The following is a 16551-nucleotide window of genomic DNA, read 5'->3' on the forward strand; positions in this document are numbered from 1 at the left end:
TCTGGGGCCCGGCAGAGTGAGGTCACCTGCATGCTGGGAGGCAGGTTGGGAATCTCCTTCCGTGTTAGAAAAACTCTCTCCCCGAGTCCCCTGACGCAGAGAGCCAGGGGGTGTCGAGGCCTTTGCTCAGCCACACCGTGGACACACATAGCATTTCTTTGGGTACCAGGAGACAAACCCATGGAACGGGGCTGGTGCTCACAGACTTGGCTCGGCTATCCAAATATTTCAGTGTAAGCCCATCTCTACTTATAACAAGCAGCAGTCTGTAAAGGGGAAGGCCAGCCGTCCTTATCTGTCCAGCAGCTGCTTTAAAGCCCTTTCTATGTTCATCCTGTGCCCGACTCGAGTCACCCCAAGGTCTATCAGGTCCTCCTTCTGAAGGTTTGGCAGGTGACTGCCGTCGATCTCATTGTCCATGAAGGTCTCCTTATGTTCACCCAAGTTCAGACTTTCTAGCCAATCTGCCACATCTGGCTTAGTCCACAGGTGGACAGGTTTAGTTGTAAAAGGCTTATTTGAGATTGGCTGTTGGAGTATTGATGGAGAGGGCGACCTGCTGCGTCCCGCGGGGTTCAAGCCAAATAGGTCCCCGGAAGGGGGCTGGCTGGGAAGGCTGAAGACGTCTGCGAGAGTGGGAGGGGATGCGGCGGCAGCGGACGGAGGGGCAGGCAGGATCTCTTTGCTCAGCTCTGTTGGTGAGACCACAGGGCTGGGGGCACGTCTGGTCCCTGAGGTCCTGCTTTCGTAGTCAGGAGGCCGGCTCTGTAGGGTGATGGGCTGGGAGGTGCCAGGGCGAACAGTGAAGGTGACCGTCGTGCTCCGTGTACCTGAGACGGTGCTCATGATGTCCGGGCTTCTGAAACAGCAACAGAGAAAACCATCACAAGCCAGGTCGCCAAGTCAGGCCAGCAGGATGCAGACCAGCAAGGAAGGGGAGGAAGACACCCAAACCACACCAGAATGTCTAGTGGCAGGTGCACTGGCAGTGAGCAAATGCTTTGCCATGCCAGGATGGGGGCGGGGGAGAAAGGAGCAGGAGGCAGTTCTAGGAAGACCCCAGAGCACACCAAGCCAGCCACTCACCTGAGCCCAGGACAGGAGCAGCTGGGGAGAGGTGAGGGTGGCCAGCAAGGCACATGTAAAGGCTCACTCAGACCAGGCATGAAGACAGGGCCAGAGTGAAGTCCTGTCCCTGGGAGGAGCATGCCTGGTGACATCACCAGTACCTCTCGAGGAAGTGGCCTGCCTCCATTTCAGCAGGTAGAAGGGAGAGCACGTTGAGGAGAGACCCTCTCTCTCAAGCGTCCGGCAGTCCTCCAGCTTTTTGGCTTAAACAGACACGTGCAGGGAAGGATGCTTCCCAGGCTGGCCCTGTTTCATTAACTGCAACCCCCACAGCTACTTGGGGCACTCACCCACAAACCCAGAGAACAAGAAGTCTGTCAGTTCCGTGTGCACCGAGCTGACCTGCAGAGAGGGTTTGCTTTACAGGGTCACACTGTCCCACACTGATGGATGGTTTTGTTGCAGAATGAGCCGGGTGCATTTATGTATTTTGTTTAGCCCCTTTTGTGTGAGAGACTCACTAGGAGGATATATAATCCTTACCAAAAAGCAGAAATACGAAAGGGACCCCGTTCTCCCCAGCAGTGGCCACGAGAGTCCTTGGAAGTCCCCATGTGCCCTTCCTGCTCTGGCTGGGCAGGTAAAGCCCTTGGAGCTGGAATGGGTGCTGGCCCCAACGAGGAAGTGGGCTGACTCGCCTGGGGAGGTCACATCTCAGTGCTGGACAAGTCCGTTGTCCGCATGCTCACCTACATGGAGCTGGTCTCTACGGGCGGCTCCCTCACTGGTTTTGGCTAAGGCCCACGGCAGGCTTTCTGGCTGTCCCCAGAAAAGAACAGCTGCCCCTCAACTGGAGGCATGTCCATGCTACTGCCCCTGGGAAAGCCACAGCCGCTGGGAGGTGCAGGAGTAGGCGTGTGTCTCTTGCCTTTCAAGCTCCTCTACATGCATGTGGGTGGACCCCACCCCTCCTGGAAAGATCCATCCCACCACAAGTGCCCCTCAGGATCCGGACTTGAGAGATGGCTGTTGGAGTCCTGGCTGTGCCAAATACCAGCTTAGGCACATTTATAGCCCACAAGTCTCCATGTCTAAATAGGCTCCTCTCCCTCCCCTGGTGGGACAGCCTGGGTGGAGATGCTCTGGACAACGTGAGGGACGGCACAGGCGTGATGGACGTTATGACTACGAATGACAATGGACTCTGCGATGTCTCAGCGACAGGGTCATGGGTGAGAGGACAAGAGGAAGGGATGCTGGTGTGCACAGAGACCCCAAGGACAAGTCCCTGGAGCCCAGGACTTCTGCTGTCAGACAGTGCCGTCAACTTGCATTGTGATTGTGTTTGGAGATTGACAGCTGACCAGTTAGAGAACCACTGCTTGACGTATATGCATTTGGTTAAAACCACCAACTGGCTACTCAGGCGCCTCTGAGCCTGTGACCTTTCTCACTGGTGTCAGCCATTGTTATTTCAAGTATGGAATATTCCATGGTGAGAAAGGAGGAGTGGGTCTGTGCCGTGCATGGACCGGGCTTCAGTCCTGCTGTGAGAAGTGTCTCCAGGGGTTGGTGGTGCACAGTGCTGGGCCAGGACACCCTCCACCCACAAGGGATTCATATGCACTGTCCTGGAGGGCTGGGTGCCCAGAATGGGGTTTGTTACAGCAGGGCACCTCCGGTGGTGATTGGTTGTCCTGGTTCCTGGTTACACCCACAGGTACAAGGCAGCCCAGGTGAGACTGAGGACTCTACTTCTGCCAGGCTCAGTTACTCCAAATCAAACCGCTGGAACCCAGCTGGGCTTCACATGCAGGGGAGAGGAGCCAGCACCCTCTGGTGTCTAGAATTAGGGTCTCCAGAGAGAGGTGGGCTGTAGACACAGTGAGGATGTAAGAGGAAACCAGCAACGCCCCCGCCACCACCGCCCTGCCCAAATAGAACAGAAAGGCCCACTCCCGATTCCCACTTGAGCAAAAGCGAACACAGTAGGCAGCGCTTCCAGACGGCCGGTCTCAGTGTCCGCCCCACAGCTGGAGGCGTGCGCATCTGTTTTGAGGAAGGCTCATTTTTCCCCACTTTGATAACAAGTTAAGATGGTGGAAATAAAATTAAGAAAGTATAAAAACACTCCATTCAGAGGTGATCTGAGTGTTAATTAGGGCAAAGCACCTTTGGCGAAGAGGTAATTTTTTGGTCAAGTGGGAAAACATCCTACAAGGACACATTTCCTCAGGTGAGACTAGCGGGGCGGGGTCCGGATGTGCTGTCCCTAGAGCTGACTTTGCTCGGTGGCTGTGCCCGTGACCTGCCGTGGGCTCAGCACGCAGCACAGTGGGGGAGTGACCTTGTTGCTCATTAGCTCGTGAAGCTGAGGCCTGAGAATCCCCCAAAGTGACGGCACCTGCCTTAAACCGGGGCAGTGTTTGCCAGGGGGCATCTCCTACCCAGGGGATGGGCGCCCACTCCACCCTCACCATGGAAAGAGCCTGCCGTTCCCAGGGCGTGGGGCTCTGTTCTGTTTGTTTGTTTAAGGCAAGGCTCTGTCGGCAGCTGTGCTTGTGGCCAGGAGGTGAAGAGGCGGCTCCTGAAACCCTCGTGGGCAGAGCGGGAGGCAGTGCACACACGCGGTCACGCGCATCTCCGCCGGGCACTTACTTGGGCTCAGCACGACCCTCTTCTGTTATCACCCATCACGGGAGCAAATGAAAATGACAAAATGGAATGGCTTGAGACAACACTGCAAAATTAACTAAAAAGAGAAAAACAGCAGCTTCTTTCGATGGATGCAGGGATAGCAGGGTGCAGACCCTGGCAGCCACACCCCTGCCCAGAATCATGAAAACCAACAGGGGTGTCGCTTTCATATGCGGATGAGAAGTTCACAGCCTTGCTTCTTTGCCTTGGGAGAGCGAAAATCACTTATAGAGAAGGAAAATATTCAGGAAGGATTTGTTAAGAAAGAGAAAACAGTGGTACTGGAATGATGTTAGCCTCTGCCTGCTACTCAGGCTTCTGAGCCGTCTTCTCTTCCGTGGCTTAGGAAGGATAATTCAACATGCTCCATGGGGGAGGCCGCCCCTCGACACCCCTGGGATGAGGGCTTTGCTTCAGGTCTACACGGTGAGATGACAGCTAATGACGGCAGCATCACACCTGGCCACGTGCTTGGGTCCTGCCAATGCCCCTGCCCCATGGCTGCAGAACAGAATCACCAGAGTTTGAGACGGGGAGCGAGGGCCTGCCCACCCTGCCCGCGGCTGCCCACCCTGCCCGCGGCTGCCCACCCTGCCCTGCTCCTCTGAAGCTCGACTCTCGCTCGCTCAGTGAATCACAATGACATTATTCACTGGTCCCCCCGGCTGCACAGATCGTTATGTTGCTAAGCAACCGCTGGGCTCCCGGGTGGAACACACAGGAATCTGTGGGCCTGATCTGGAGCACACACTCACACCGCGCCCCTGGATTACCACCCTAGCCTGCCTTTTAAATCAAACCCATAAAGAAACATGAGAACTTAAAAAAATCGAGAGCTGTTGAGACGCCCGAGGCACACTGTTGTTTGGTCAGTCAGCAGTTACTGGGTGGGGGGCACACACGCAAGTGCTTTTCAGTGTCTACAGATTCAGCTCGGCTCCTGAGCAGGAACTGGACGTGGGCCAGAGGCTGCTCAGGGGCACCAGGGACTGTGCTGCCCGTCCCTGACGAGCTGCCTGCCGAGGGCCCGCCTCTGGCACTGGGGCTCTGAGTCCTTTAGGCTTAAAACTGCAGCACGCCCGGCCACACCGCTGCATTTTTGTTCCTGTGGAGTTTTTTAGTGTTGAGCCCCCACCTTACATGCAAAACGGCACTATTTCCAAACTGCTCGCTCTCTTTTATTTTTTTGGTGGCTGGCAGGTGCAGGGATCAAACCCTGGACCTTGGTGTTATCAGCACCACGCTCTAACCAGGCAGCTCACTTACCAGGCAGCCCCTCTGCTCTCTAGCTAAGTTACTCTATCTGTATAGCTACCCGGTAAGTGGGGGATTGAGAAGACAGACAACCAGGGCCACCAAGTCATTAACTAGTTTACTCAAGGCCGTGGGCGTTGGGACTGCAGTCAACACCTCTCACTTGGCCCATGCTCCGCACTGCACATGTCCCAGTGGGGACGCACTGATGCTTCCGGGGACTTAGGCTGCATCAGCAGCTGCGGGCTCCCAGTACACTGACTGGGTCCTGGTCGTCTGTTTTCAGTCCTCAGGGCCTGGCCCAGAAGAGGGGCACAATAAACCATTGTCCAACGAATGGCTGATGATATTATACCCGTTTCCCAGATCGGGAAGTTAAGTGGCTTGACCAAGATTCCAGAGCCAGACCTAGGAGTGGGGTGGGCTCCCCGGGGTTAAAGATCTAGGAGTGGAGTGGGCTCCCCGGGGTTCAAGACCTAGGAGTGGGTGGGCTCCCCGGGGTTCAAGACCTAGGAGTGGGGTGGGCTCCCTGGGGTTCAGCAGCTGTCCACCAGGGATCCAGGACTTCCTGCTAGAAGGTTCAGGTCTAAGCAGATCTAGAAGTTGCTCGCTTTCAGGGAGGAATGTTCACCCTGTGATATGCTCTGGCCAAATGGCTTCACCTCCAAAATGGGAAGGAGAATCAGACTTGAGCCCGGCTGCTGGGTGAGCAAGGGCTAGAATAATCCCTCAAATGCCTGTCTAGGAGGAAGCATGACGGTAGCATGTCCCATGACCCCCTCCAGCCAGTGCTCACCCGGATGCCTACAGTTTTGTTCAGGGATGTTGCTGTAACATTTCAATCTGTACCGTGAAATGATAAAACCACCCTGAAGGTGCCACGGTTGTGAGAACACCAATAAGCAGCTTCTGTTTTTGAGTAAGTTTTGAAGTCTGTGCTCTACGACCAGCTGGGCAGAGATAATTTTTTAACAACCCAAAACTGGTTTATATTAAAATCAAGAGGTTCTCAGGATAATATTGCAGGGAGCTGGCGAAGAGCTGGAGGCCGGTCTGCATGTCTGTGGGCGCGGGGCCTCGGAAGGGAAGTGGGGGCTACAGAGTTGGCTCTGGACACAGCCCAGGCAGCCTGGACCCACCTCAGGGGCCTTGGGGACCTGGAGATCAATGGGACGAACGCCTCCCCCGCCCCCAGCCCATCCGCACCTCAGAGAGCGAAGGCCCATCTCCAAGCCCCTCTGGACCCACTGCAAAGGGCTGTCAATCTAGGGGGCCCCTGAGGGATCCAGCAGGTGCACGCCAGGGCCCCCCACAAGCACACACTCACTGCTCAGCTCCTCCCGCATACGGACAGGGAAAGTGAAGCACACTATTCCAAGGCAGGGTCGACCAGGAACAACAGGTTTTTCTCACTTTGAAAATGATACCAGCCTCTGTCCATCATACCCCAGTAAATCTGGGAGAGGGTGCCTGGGTTTTCCCGGGTCAATGACCAGTCTGTTTTGGGTCAAAGCGTACAAGTCAGGCAAACTGTGCTGTGTTTCTGGGTTCCTGAGGCATGCCACGCCTTGGCTGGAACCCTCTGATGGCTGCCACCCCTGGGAACCTGACCCGCCTCTTCCCCACGGCCTGAGACCCTCTGTGGCCTGGCCCCCCGTCCAGCCCTCCTCATCGGGCCACGGTTTCTTCAGCACGGAGGGCACTTCCTGGCTGTCCACACAGCTGGCTCTTTTCTGTACTTCAGGGTATTCAAATGTCACTTCCTTAAGGAGTGTCAGCTCCTTTCTGCACATGGTCACTCTAAGCTGTTAGTGCATCTCAGTTCCTTTGCGGCGTTTGTCACGCTTTGAGTTTGTCTCGTTTATTATTTATTGTCCATTTCCCCCTCAAGAATTCGAGCTCCCCAGGGAAGATGGACCTTGAATGTTTCCTTGTTCAGTGATAAGCCCTGAGCTCAGCACGGTGCCCGGCACATCAGGGGCAACTGCCAACTATCTGCCAAATGAAGAACTAGTGATGGCATCGCTGCCCGGCTTTGGCGGGCCCAGCGTCCTCGTGGTGGACCATCCCCTCCCACAAAGTAGCAGCTCACCGAGCTCCTGGCCAGTGAATTCAGGGGACCACAGGGCTGGGCTGTGGTTCCAAGCTCAGGGACTGTGTCCAGTTGGTCCCCAGGTCTGCACCTGGAGAGCTTGCCTGCACCTGGCTACGTGACTTTAACCAAAACACCCGAGTGCTCTGCCTCTTGGTCCACAGCATGGTGAGAATCCCAATCGTGCCCAACACTTCCAGCGCTGTGAAAATCAAGTACACCGGTAGATCACTGAAGGCCTTTGAAAAGTCAAGTGCACGGTTCAGGTGAGAGACGTTCATATCACCGGCAGCCCTTTCACACGCCCATCCTCATCTGAGAACTACGGGGCGGTCACCGGCACCAACTGATTCATCCTCCTGGTCCTGAGCTCCCAAGGAAAGGGCCGGCAGCAGAGCCCCAGGCCCCTGTGCTGGGACCCCCAGCCAGCGGCACCGACGGGTGGGGAAGCCCGGGTTCACTGCTGAGAAGGAGAAACAGAGACTCTCCACGGAGACTCACGCTTTCTTCCCCAAACCACAGCTTCCTTCACTTTGATCTGGTTTGAGACTCTCTTCAAAGAAGAGACTCTTCCTGGAAAAATCAGTCCCGGGGACCACAGGGACACTTCTCCCGGAACTGCCTGAGGGCTCCATTCTTGGCAGGGTGTTTTCAGATCAGGCCTGAGAGATGCCTCCAACGTTTTCTCCTAAAGAAAACTACTCGAAAGAAAAGAAAACGACTCGTCTTTCTTTCGATAACATATTTTTAATCAGGACATCTCCAAACTCTGTGTCATCCCTGATTTCGGAGAGCAGCTTCCAGCAGCAGAAACTCATTCATGGCTCAAGTTAAATCAAACGTACACAAGAAAGAAAGGATTTAGTCATTTACTTTCAGCCTCTTCCCATCGTAGGTTCTAGCAGGAAATGAAAGGAAAACAGTGGCACCTCGGAGTTGTTAAGAAAGAATCCAGGGGTGAAGGTAACTTTAAAAGGGTCAAGTTCAGCTGAGGTTTCTGCCCACTTAGTGAACGATGGTGGCATGACTCTAAAAACTGTCCCTCTCCTGGGCGATCAGAACTTGTTTCTATGGAAATGGGATTTTTGCACCACGTTTGTCTGTCATTTCAAAAGGCCTGGCCGGTTTTCAGTTTTCCCTAGAAAAAGTCATTTCTTTTTCCTCGGTGGGAATTTCCATCATCCAATTTCATGCCTCATTTTGCCCAGGGCCATTCACAGCTCTTAATTTTAGGTGCACCTGGCTTTGTCTAGTCCCGGAATGGTGCAGAGCTGGCAGAAAGGCATGCCAGGGCACATCTGTGTTGGACAGGAGGGAGTTGTGTGTTGCCCGTTCATGAGAAGGACACGCATGCCCTGGGCCAGGGGGCAGCTCTGCTACCGCCTCGGTAACTCTGCACAGGACCCACTGGTCATACTGACCGTCCCCCAACTTGCCCTCATCTGCGGGTCCCCTGACTGCAGCTCACATCCATACAGCCCGGTCCCGGCACTCCAGGCCTGCCAAGGTCCTTAGATCCGAACAGCGATGGTAAGAGTTGAGTGCCTAAGGTTAATGACCTTCTTTGTCCTCTGGCCTCGGGCCATCATATTCCTAGTCCCACTCTGAGTGTAACCCTTGGCCGGGAACAAGGAAGACCCGACTTGGCCCCCAGGTGCTCAGCAGGGCCGTAACCACCTGGGGTGGAGCCCACCTGTCACCAGCTGCAGGATAACAAGGGAGCCCGAGTGCTCAGCTCCACACAGGGCCTGAGAACAGCATCCCCCCCCCCAGCAACCTCAGCCTCGCAGATGTTGTCAGATAGTTGGCCCTTCCTTCTGAGGTGATCCCTGGCTCCAGCGAGAGGTCAGGGTGGAACCCGAGCCAGCTCCCTGTGTCCAAGGTCCAGTTCTGCACCGTCCAGCTGCACACCCTTGGCTCCGTGGCTCCTCGGCTCAGACTTTCACAGTGGGAGTAATTACAGGCCCTGCTGCAGTGATGCACATGATACCCTTCGGTGAGTGCTTAACTGGTGTTGGCTAATACTAAGTGAATCACGTTATAAATAACAGAACCAGGGAGGTGGCTGTTCTTGGCAACCAAGCCTGGATGGACGTGGTCACCCGGCTGCTCTCCTTATGAGATGCAGCAGGTCTTCTGCGCTGAGGCCCCTCCCTGCCGGGCTCCACCTACAGACACGCAGGGCGGGGAAACCTGAGAGACACATGCAGGCTGGAACCCACTGTGAGCACCCCAGGAGCTCGACTGACCCGAAAATGACTAGGGGATATGAGCTGTCCTGCTGCTATTCCGAGAGAGGCCTCCTGGGCTGAGGTCCCTGGATTCGCTGGGGGTAGTGCTTGGGGACCAGGGCTTGGTGCAGGCTGCCCTGCTGGCTCGAGCACCGAATTTGTCCCTCTAGTCCTAGATCAGCCCCTTTCTACTCCTTCCTTCCTGCGGACATCACTGATGAGGGGAGCCAGAGCCAGAAAACCTTAGCCTGGGTCTGACCGGCCCTGCACATGGACAAGCCACTCAGCCTCTCTGAAAAGCAAGTCTAATTGGTATCGCCCCCCACGCCCGAGTTGCCCTGAAGACTGTTCGCACACGTGAAAGCGCTTGGTGAAGTGGGAAGGCCTTTTAAGTGTGTTACTCCACGTAATGCAATGACTGAGGAACCGCCTGATCTCAGAGTGGGAAAGGCAGCGCTAGTTGAGTTTCAAGGTTTCCTCGGGACTTGAGTGCACAGTGTTTGTAGGTGCGTATGCACCCCCCGAAAAGGGGTTTATAGAGTGCTTTTTCCTTTCCACCAGCAGTGCAGCGTGAATGCCACATTAGTGGCAGGTGACAACACATCAGCAGGCTTCTCTCTGCCAAGGCCTGCTGATCAGTCCTCCTCCGAAGAGTGGTGGGGCCCTCCCAGTAACTTACATCCACACCGAGATAACTGGGAAACTGTGGGGGTCGGCCGGCCTCTAGGACCCCACTGAAGTGTCCTCACCGACCGATGGGCTGAGTTGCTGGGACCAGATGCCTGCTCAGCAGGAGTACGGAGAGACTTCATTAGTCACATGACGGAACCTGAGATGTGACACCAGTGGGAGGAACTGAAGACCAAGGCGCCAGGGCACAGGGGACAGGGAGCCACCACAGACGAGCTCCCGTGAGAGCTTGGGACAGCCGGCTGGGGCTGCTCCAGAGCACGGCAGGCCTCAGACAGAGCCCGGGGGTCGGCTTTAGAAATGACTCCCCACTTATCCTACCTTCAGTTCTGGTGGAAATCACTTAAACTCTGCGTGATACTATGAACTGCCAACTCGGGGACAACTGGACACTCTTTCTCTGTGGTAATGTCTGCCCCCGGGACAGAATGGACTGGCAGGAGGAATGTGCCTCACTCAGGTTCACCAGTAAAGCCCCAACCTGGGGCCTCCCTGGCCCTCCCCGCAGGTAGCCTGGGAGGGGAGAAGAGCCCACGCACATGTACCCAGACACCCACGCACACTGCCACCCATGCACCACCCACCGCTGGCGTGGCTGCCCTCATGCCACCACCTCGAAGCTCGCCTGGGGCTCTGCTGATGCTCTGAGTGGGCTTTTAGGTGGTCCTGGCAAAGATTTGGGGGCACAGAAGGGAGAGCAGAGCTTCTCTTTGGAGCCAAGGTGGGATGGCTCTCTGTCATCTCATTTCATTACATGTCCTTACGGGGAGTGCCACGTCCGCCAGGATGGGTGTGACCTTTCCTCTGCGGCCCGGAGTCCAGCAGGATGAGCCCAGCACAGAGGCTGAGCACAGACGTGCCTGGCACGGGTGGCTTCATGAACTCGCCTCTTTGCGTCCGCCCGGGCTGCTCCCCAGGGCTCTTCCCGGCCAGCACCGCACAGTGCCACACACGCGGCCGCGTGCGCCTGCGCCGCCCTGGGACTTACCTTGGAACGAGGCTGGCAGACTTGGCTCCCGTCGATGAATCCAGTCCGTCCCCCGGCTTTGCTGATTTCTCTCGGTTCATTTGCTGCAGGATTGAGTTCAATTCGCTAATGACGTTCGCCTTTGGGCCTGAGAGCATCGGGCTTTTGACCTCCGTGATGTCGCCCCACAACTTGGAGGTCCTTGGCTGGATGACCTTGGCCACCCCGGGCTGCGCAGCGCCCGGAGGTGGCGGGGGAGCGGGCGGGGGGATGACGAAGGTGTCTGCATCTTCCTCCACCAGCGCGTCTTGATAAAGCGCATTGCTCTTGTGGACCACGGGCTTCATTTTTGGCTTCGGAGGTACTGGGGGTTTGTCCACCAGGAACGCTTGGCCGTCTGCATAGACTGTGCACGTGTCCACGTTCTCCCCGCCCTCGGAAGACAGGGTGGAGATGCTGGACACTGTGGAGATCGTGCTGGTCGTCTCCAGGTGGTGGTCGCTGCTACTCCGGCTGTCCGCCTCCTCGATCCCAGAGTCGGCGACAGCGTCAAAGCTTTCGGGGGGCGGCAGGAACGAGGCAGGCAGGCAGTTTGAAAGGCCAGCTGGCTTCTTACCGTCTGCAGAGTTGGGTGGCTGGCTGGAGTTCAGGGGAGGGGACTGAGGGGCGTCGTTTCTTTTCTGCTTGCCCACGTCTGTGAGCGCGGGGACAGAAGCGGCGCGGTCGTCGGGGATATCAAAACTGTTTGCAAATTCCAGGGGCGGAGGCAATGGCTCTGTAAAAATAAAATCCTCATCCAGATCCACGGATGCCAGAGGGGGAGGAGGGATGCGGAATGGCAACATCACCGCCTCTTCCAGGGAACCGGCCGCCACGACGGTCCTGCCGGGAGCAGCGGCGGGCTCGGGGGCCGCGGTGACCTGTAAAGCACCTTCGGTTTCGGAAGCAGCTTCTGGCACCGCGGGCGGCGAGCGGTCTGGCTCGGCCTCCACGTGCGCCTTCGCGTCCCCTCCCTCCGGGCGCCCGTCGGGCTGGCCGGCCTCCACGGTGTGGACCATCAGCAGGCCGGCCGGCTGCTGCTGCGACGCGTCCACGACGTGGGTCAGCATGTTCTTGTCGCCGCCTCTCCGGTCCCTGCCCGGCTCGGCCTCATACTTGTGCTCGGTCTCCTGCCGCCGCAGGGGCCCCCGGGTGTTCTGCCTGGGCACCGGGGCGAAGGCTGCGTCCACGCTGGGCCGCATTTTGGTATCGATGTAAAGAGGTTTGTTGAGGTCGGCCTTGGGGGCCTCCCCCTTGGGTCCCTGCAGGGACTCCTTCATGGCTCGATCCCTTGCGGACAGTGCCAGGGCCAGCGGGGAGCTGGGGTCGAGTGGCCGCCCCGTGAGTGGGTGCACGTAACTGTCAGGGCCGGCCGCGTTGCTGCTCTTGGGGGGCACCCCCGGGCTGCTCTCGGGCCCCTTGGCTGGGGCTGTGGAATTCAGCGGCCTCCCGGCCTCACCGCCACCCACGAAATGGTTCTCAGGCTCCCCGGGCATCGCCCCTGGCGCAGGGGGCGACAGCCGCTCCGTGCCATCCTCGTCGCCAAACCCGCCATCCTCGGGGAAGGTGGGGGGCTGCATCCTGGGGGCGGGTGGCCCCAGACCCACGTCCTCGTCCCCCAGGTCTGTGGAGAGGAAGGCCGGGGAGTTCCTCCTGGCCTCCAGACGCTTCTCCCGGTCGCGGACGGCCCCCGCGATGGCAGCGGCAAAGGGGCTGCTGACGGTCAGGCTGTCGTCGGGCCGCAGCTGGCCCGGCTGCTCCGAGGCCTGGGGGTCGATCTCCACGCTGCTGCCCTGGCTGCTTTTGCCGCTGCTGCTGGTGGACGGCTCCTTGACGATGATGGTGGGAATGGGGATGGAGCACGTCTTCTCGGGGCTGTCCTCCACGTTGGACTGCTTCACCAGCATGCCCTTCCGACGGGCGGGCTTGGCAGGGACGTAGACGGCCTTGCTGGCAATCTTCCCCACCTCCGAGTACGGGTTTTCGGGCATCTGGCCCCTCTTGTTGCGGAGGTGGGCCTGGGGGGCGACGCTCCGACTGTACAGGTCGTCGGAGTCCAGCGAGTAGCGGTCCAGCTCCCTCCTGTAGTACATGCCCTTATCTCTCATCACGGTGGCCACTGTGTCGGATCTGGTGGCCGGGGACACCTTGGCGGCGGAGTTCTGATTGAACGCGGGCTTAATCGTCCCGTAGACTCTCGGGGTTGGGGACTTGGGGCAGTTGTAGGCCGTGGGGGAAGGTGGAGGTGGAGACGGGGGCACAGACTGCGGCGGTGGCGGGATGTCCTCCGAGGTGTCCGGCATGGACAGGCTCCTGGTGAACTTCAGCATCGGAGGAGCCAGAAACTGCCGCTCTTCCTCTGTTATTCCTGCAGGAAGAGAACAGGTGGAGTTTTCAGTCACCGCGGCCTCAGAAACCCCACGAGGCGCCTGGGATTGTGACACACACACCATCTCCACAGACTCACAAATCAGACAAGGCACAGGTGTTCACAAAACAGCACAAGCCACGATGCCAAGAGGTTAGTAATGTGGCCCATTCTGGGCAAAAAAATAAATAACAGAAACGTAAGGGGATGCAGTGGGCATGTGCTGCTGGGACTGCTGTCCTTCCAGGGCACGGGCTGTGGTACACAGAGCTGCGTGCTGCTCTGCAGGCCCAGCCCTGAGCGCCTGACCGCCTGTGTGTGTGCTTGTCTGTGCATGTGCATGTACACTGTGTGCGCATGCGCGAGTGTGCATGTACATTGCATGTGTACTGTCGCGTTGGGGGCAGGGACTGGCATGAAAGGGGCTCAGTGCCAAGGACTGTGCCATGGTTCTGATGGTGCTTGAGCTCTGTCGTTGCTGCCTAGGTACACAGGAAGGCCTGCCATCTTTCAGCAGAGCTGCCTGCCTGCTGGTGGCCCTTGTGTGCTGCGAGGAGGTGTCACCATGACAGTCTCTCCCAGGGTGTCACGAGCTGTTTTGTTGCCTTCTCTGGGGTATGCTGAAGTCCCTGTGCTGGTGCCCCCTGGGCCCTCAGGAGGATGCTGGAAGGTGGCTGGCTCAGAGGCGGTGCCATGGCGGGGAGCTCAACTCTCCTCTTTCCCCAAAGATGCTCTGCCAAGCCAGGAGCAGGGTCCTGAGCAAACACGCAGCCTCGGTGAGCCCCTTCTGGGTCATCACAGGGTACGAGAGCTGCTCCTACCTAAGACCCTCTGGAGTGGGGCTGAGGGCCCCGCAGGCTACGACAACCGTGACTAACCAGGATCAGGTTCGGCTGATGTGGTGCAAAGGCAGTCGTGTGGCAAGACCTGACTGGATGGAGTGCGTGGTGCTGACGTGTGAGAGGAAGCACCCGGTCCTGAGAGGGCTGGTGGTGTGGCTGTGGGCTCCCTAGGGCGCACGGACGGGGCGTGACTTTACAGACTGTTCAACAGTCCAAGACATGAACACGTCAACAGGATGCACGCCAGAGAGGGGAGCAACACACACGCACGCACACACCAACGGACACGGGGTGCCGGGGTCTCGTGTCGGGGGCATGCAGGTTTTCCAAAGAGGCAGCAAAATGAATTACTTGAAATAAAAATAATTTCTAGGACAAACTACAGTAATTTATTCCAATGAAAACTTCCATTCAATAAGGGTATTCCAAATTTAACATACTCCTTGTGGGCGGATATTTTGGCACTGCAAAGATTGCTTGCTATAGGTGGTGGTCACTGACCGCTCACTGCGTGTTGGTTGCCTGGCAGGTACGTTCCCAAGGAGTAATAATTTAAGAATACACCTTATAAAGTAAATTGGGTTACATTCAAATTACAGATTCCAAACTGTAAGGATTCACTAACCTGATAGAAAGATTCTGCTGTCTGACAGGAGGAAATCAGTTGTTATTAACCAGTAAAAAAGAGCCAGCGACACCACATCGCGTATATGCAACTCTGCCGGTGGCCCTGAGTTCACTGTGGGGGAGAGTTTTACGCAGCAGACACCACCTCCACGGTCACTTATTGCTTTGTGACTGCCTGCTGTCGTCCACCTCAAACTAGTCACACACAGGCCACGTCTCCAAGTCACATCGCCAGGAGGCCTTTCCAGAACACGCAGAACAGTGTCCCCTGGGGGCGAGGGACGCTCTTCTATTTAAACGGCAAGGGTCCGCCGGTGTCTGGCAGTGGCCTTAGCTCCTATGAGATTTTACGTGGATTATCTCACAGAGGGACTGTCTCCAAGGGTCACGTTTACCTCTGCCTGTCACAGAGTCAGCAGGAGTAATTGTGACATGGACATGGAAGGGAAGCAGTGTTCTACAACACACAGTACAGTATTTCAGTGGAATTCAAGAACCTGACCCAACCACCCTTAGAAGTATGTCCATTGAGCTCCTACAAAGAAACCGTAGAGGACTGTCAACGCAGGGAGCACGCGGGACCCACTCAGAGCATCCATTCTGAGCCACGCAGGGGGGGGTGGGGGAGCCAGCCTGGACCACCCCGTCTTCCCTCCACCTTCCTTCCTGGCATATGGCCGCCCTCACCCTGCTGGTATTATCACAGATAACTGGGCTTCAGGATTGGGGAAACCAGCCTGGATTTTGTATCCATCAGGGTAGAAAGTTCCACACCACGCAGATGATCAAATTGTGAGCTGGTGGGTGAGGCCGGGTGCCCGCCTGCTGGTGGGTGGGCCTGGCGGGAGCTGCTAGGCGGGGACGCCAAGGCCATGGTGGTGGGCCCAGTGGCCGGCACTCCCGAGGGCCCTGAGGGCTGAGTTTGGGAGCCAAGGGGCAGCTTCTGCGGGTGAGGGCCACGCTTCTTACCTATCGACTTCTGCCTTCGCATCGTACCTCGAGGGAGGCCCAGAAATGGGCCTTTCGGGCTCCCAGGAACGGTGGGCGTCATCACGGCAATCCCTTGGCGTTCATACACAGACTGCAAAGCAGAGAGCCCAGGGTGAGACACGGCCCGGCCAGCCCCCACCCACGGCCATAGGGCCTGGAGGGCAGCCAGGTCACTGTGGCTTTCTTAGCTGCTTCTGGAGTGGTTTTAGGTCTTTGGAGAGGCTGATGAGACACCAGCATGCGGACCCCAGAAGGGCCCTCTCATGAGCTCCACAGTGTCGCCCTGTGAAGGTGCCAGCATGCCTCACGTGTGAGCCCTGGTCTGCCCTGACCCCATCACCAAAGGCAGATGGCGTCCGGGCGGAGGGGCCAGAGCAGGTGTCCACACCTGGCTCCCCCCTGCTGTGCCACCCTGGTCACGTCCTCCAGCAGGAGTCTCTCTGTTCCTCCTCCATAAAATGGGCTAACACCCAGTGGCCCCACGGCATGTAGGGAGGTGAGCCTGGTGCCGGGCGCTGCATGGGTGAGCTTGAGGGAGTTGCAGGATTGCTAGGAACATGCCCCGAGTCTACGGCACGTGGCTGTGCTGGCCTCTTCCCACCTCCGCCCTGGAAACACGTCCCGTGCAGTCTCTGCCCAGCCCTGGTGCTGCTCCGGGCTGTAGCTCTGCAGAACTGCGATGCTGG

General features: G+C 57.5%; 1 protein-coding gene across 2 annotated transcripts in view; it reads right to left on the bottom strand.

Moving 5' to 3' along the window:
* Positions 1–291: 291 nt before the first annotated feature.
* SHANK2 (SH3 and multiple ankyrin repeat domains 2) overlaps positions 292–16551 on the bottom strand; it is a 476261-nt gene continuing 460001 nt past the window's right edge. For both annotated transcript variants that reach the window (XM_063092864.1, XM_063092865.1), the window contains 4 exons: positions 15845–15956; positions 14874–14894; positions 11021–13406; positions 292–859 (listed from right to left, as the gene is read on the bottom strand). In XM_063092864.1, the coding sequence (XP_062948934.1) occupies positions 292–859; positions 11021–13406; positions 14874–14894; positions 15845–15956 (3087 nt within the window). The remainder of the gene's footprint in view (positions 860–11020; positions 13407–14873; positions 14895–15844; positions 15957–16551) is intronic.

Source organism: Cynocephalus volans, chromosome 4 (assembly GCF_027409185.1).
Source record: "Cynocephalus volans isolate mCynVol1 chromosome 4, mCynVol1.pri, whole genome shotgun sequence".
Taxonomy (NCBI): Eukaryota; Metazoa; Chordata; class Mammalia; order Dermoptera; family Cynocephalidae; genus Cynocephalus; species Cynocephalus volans.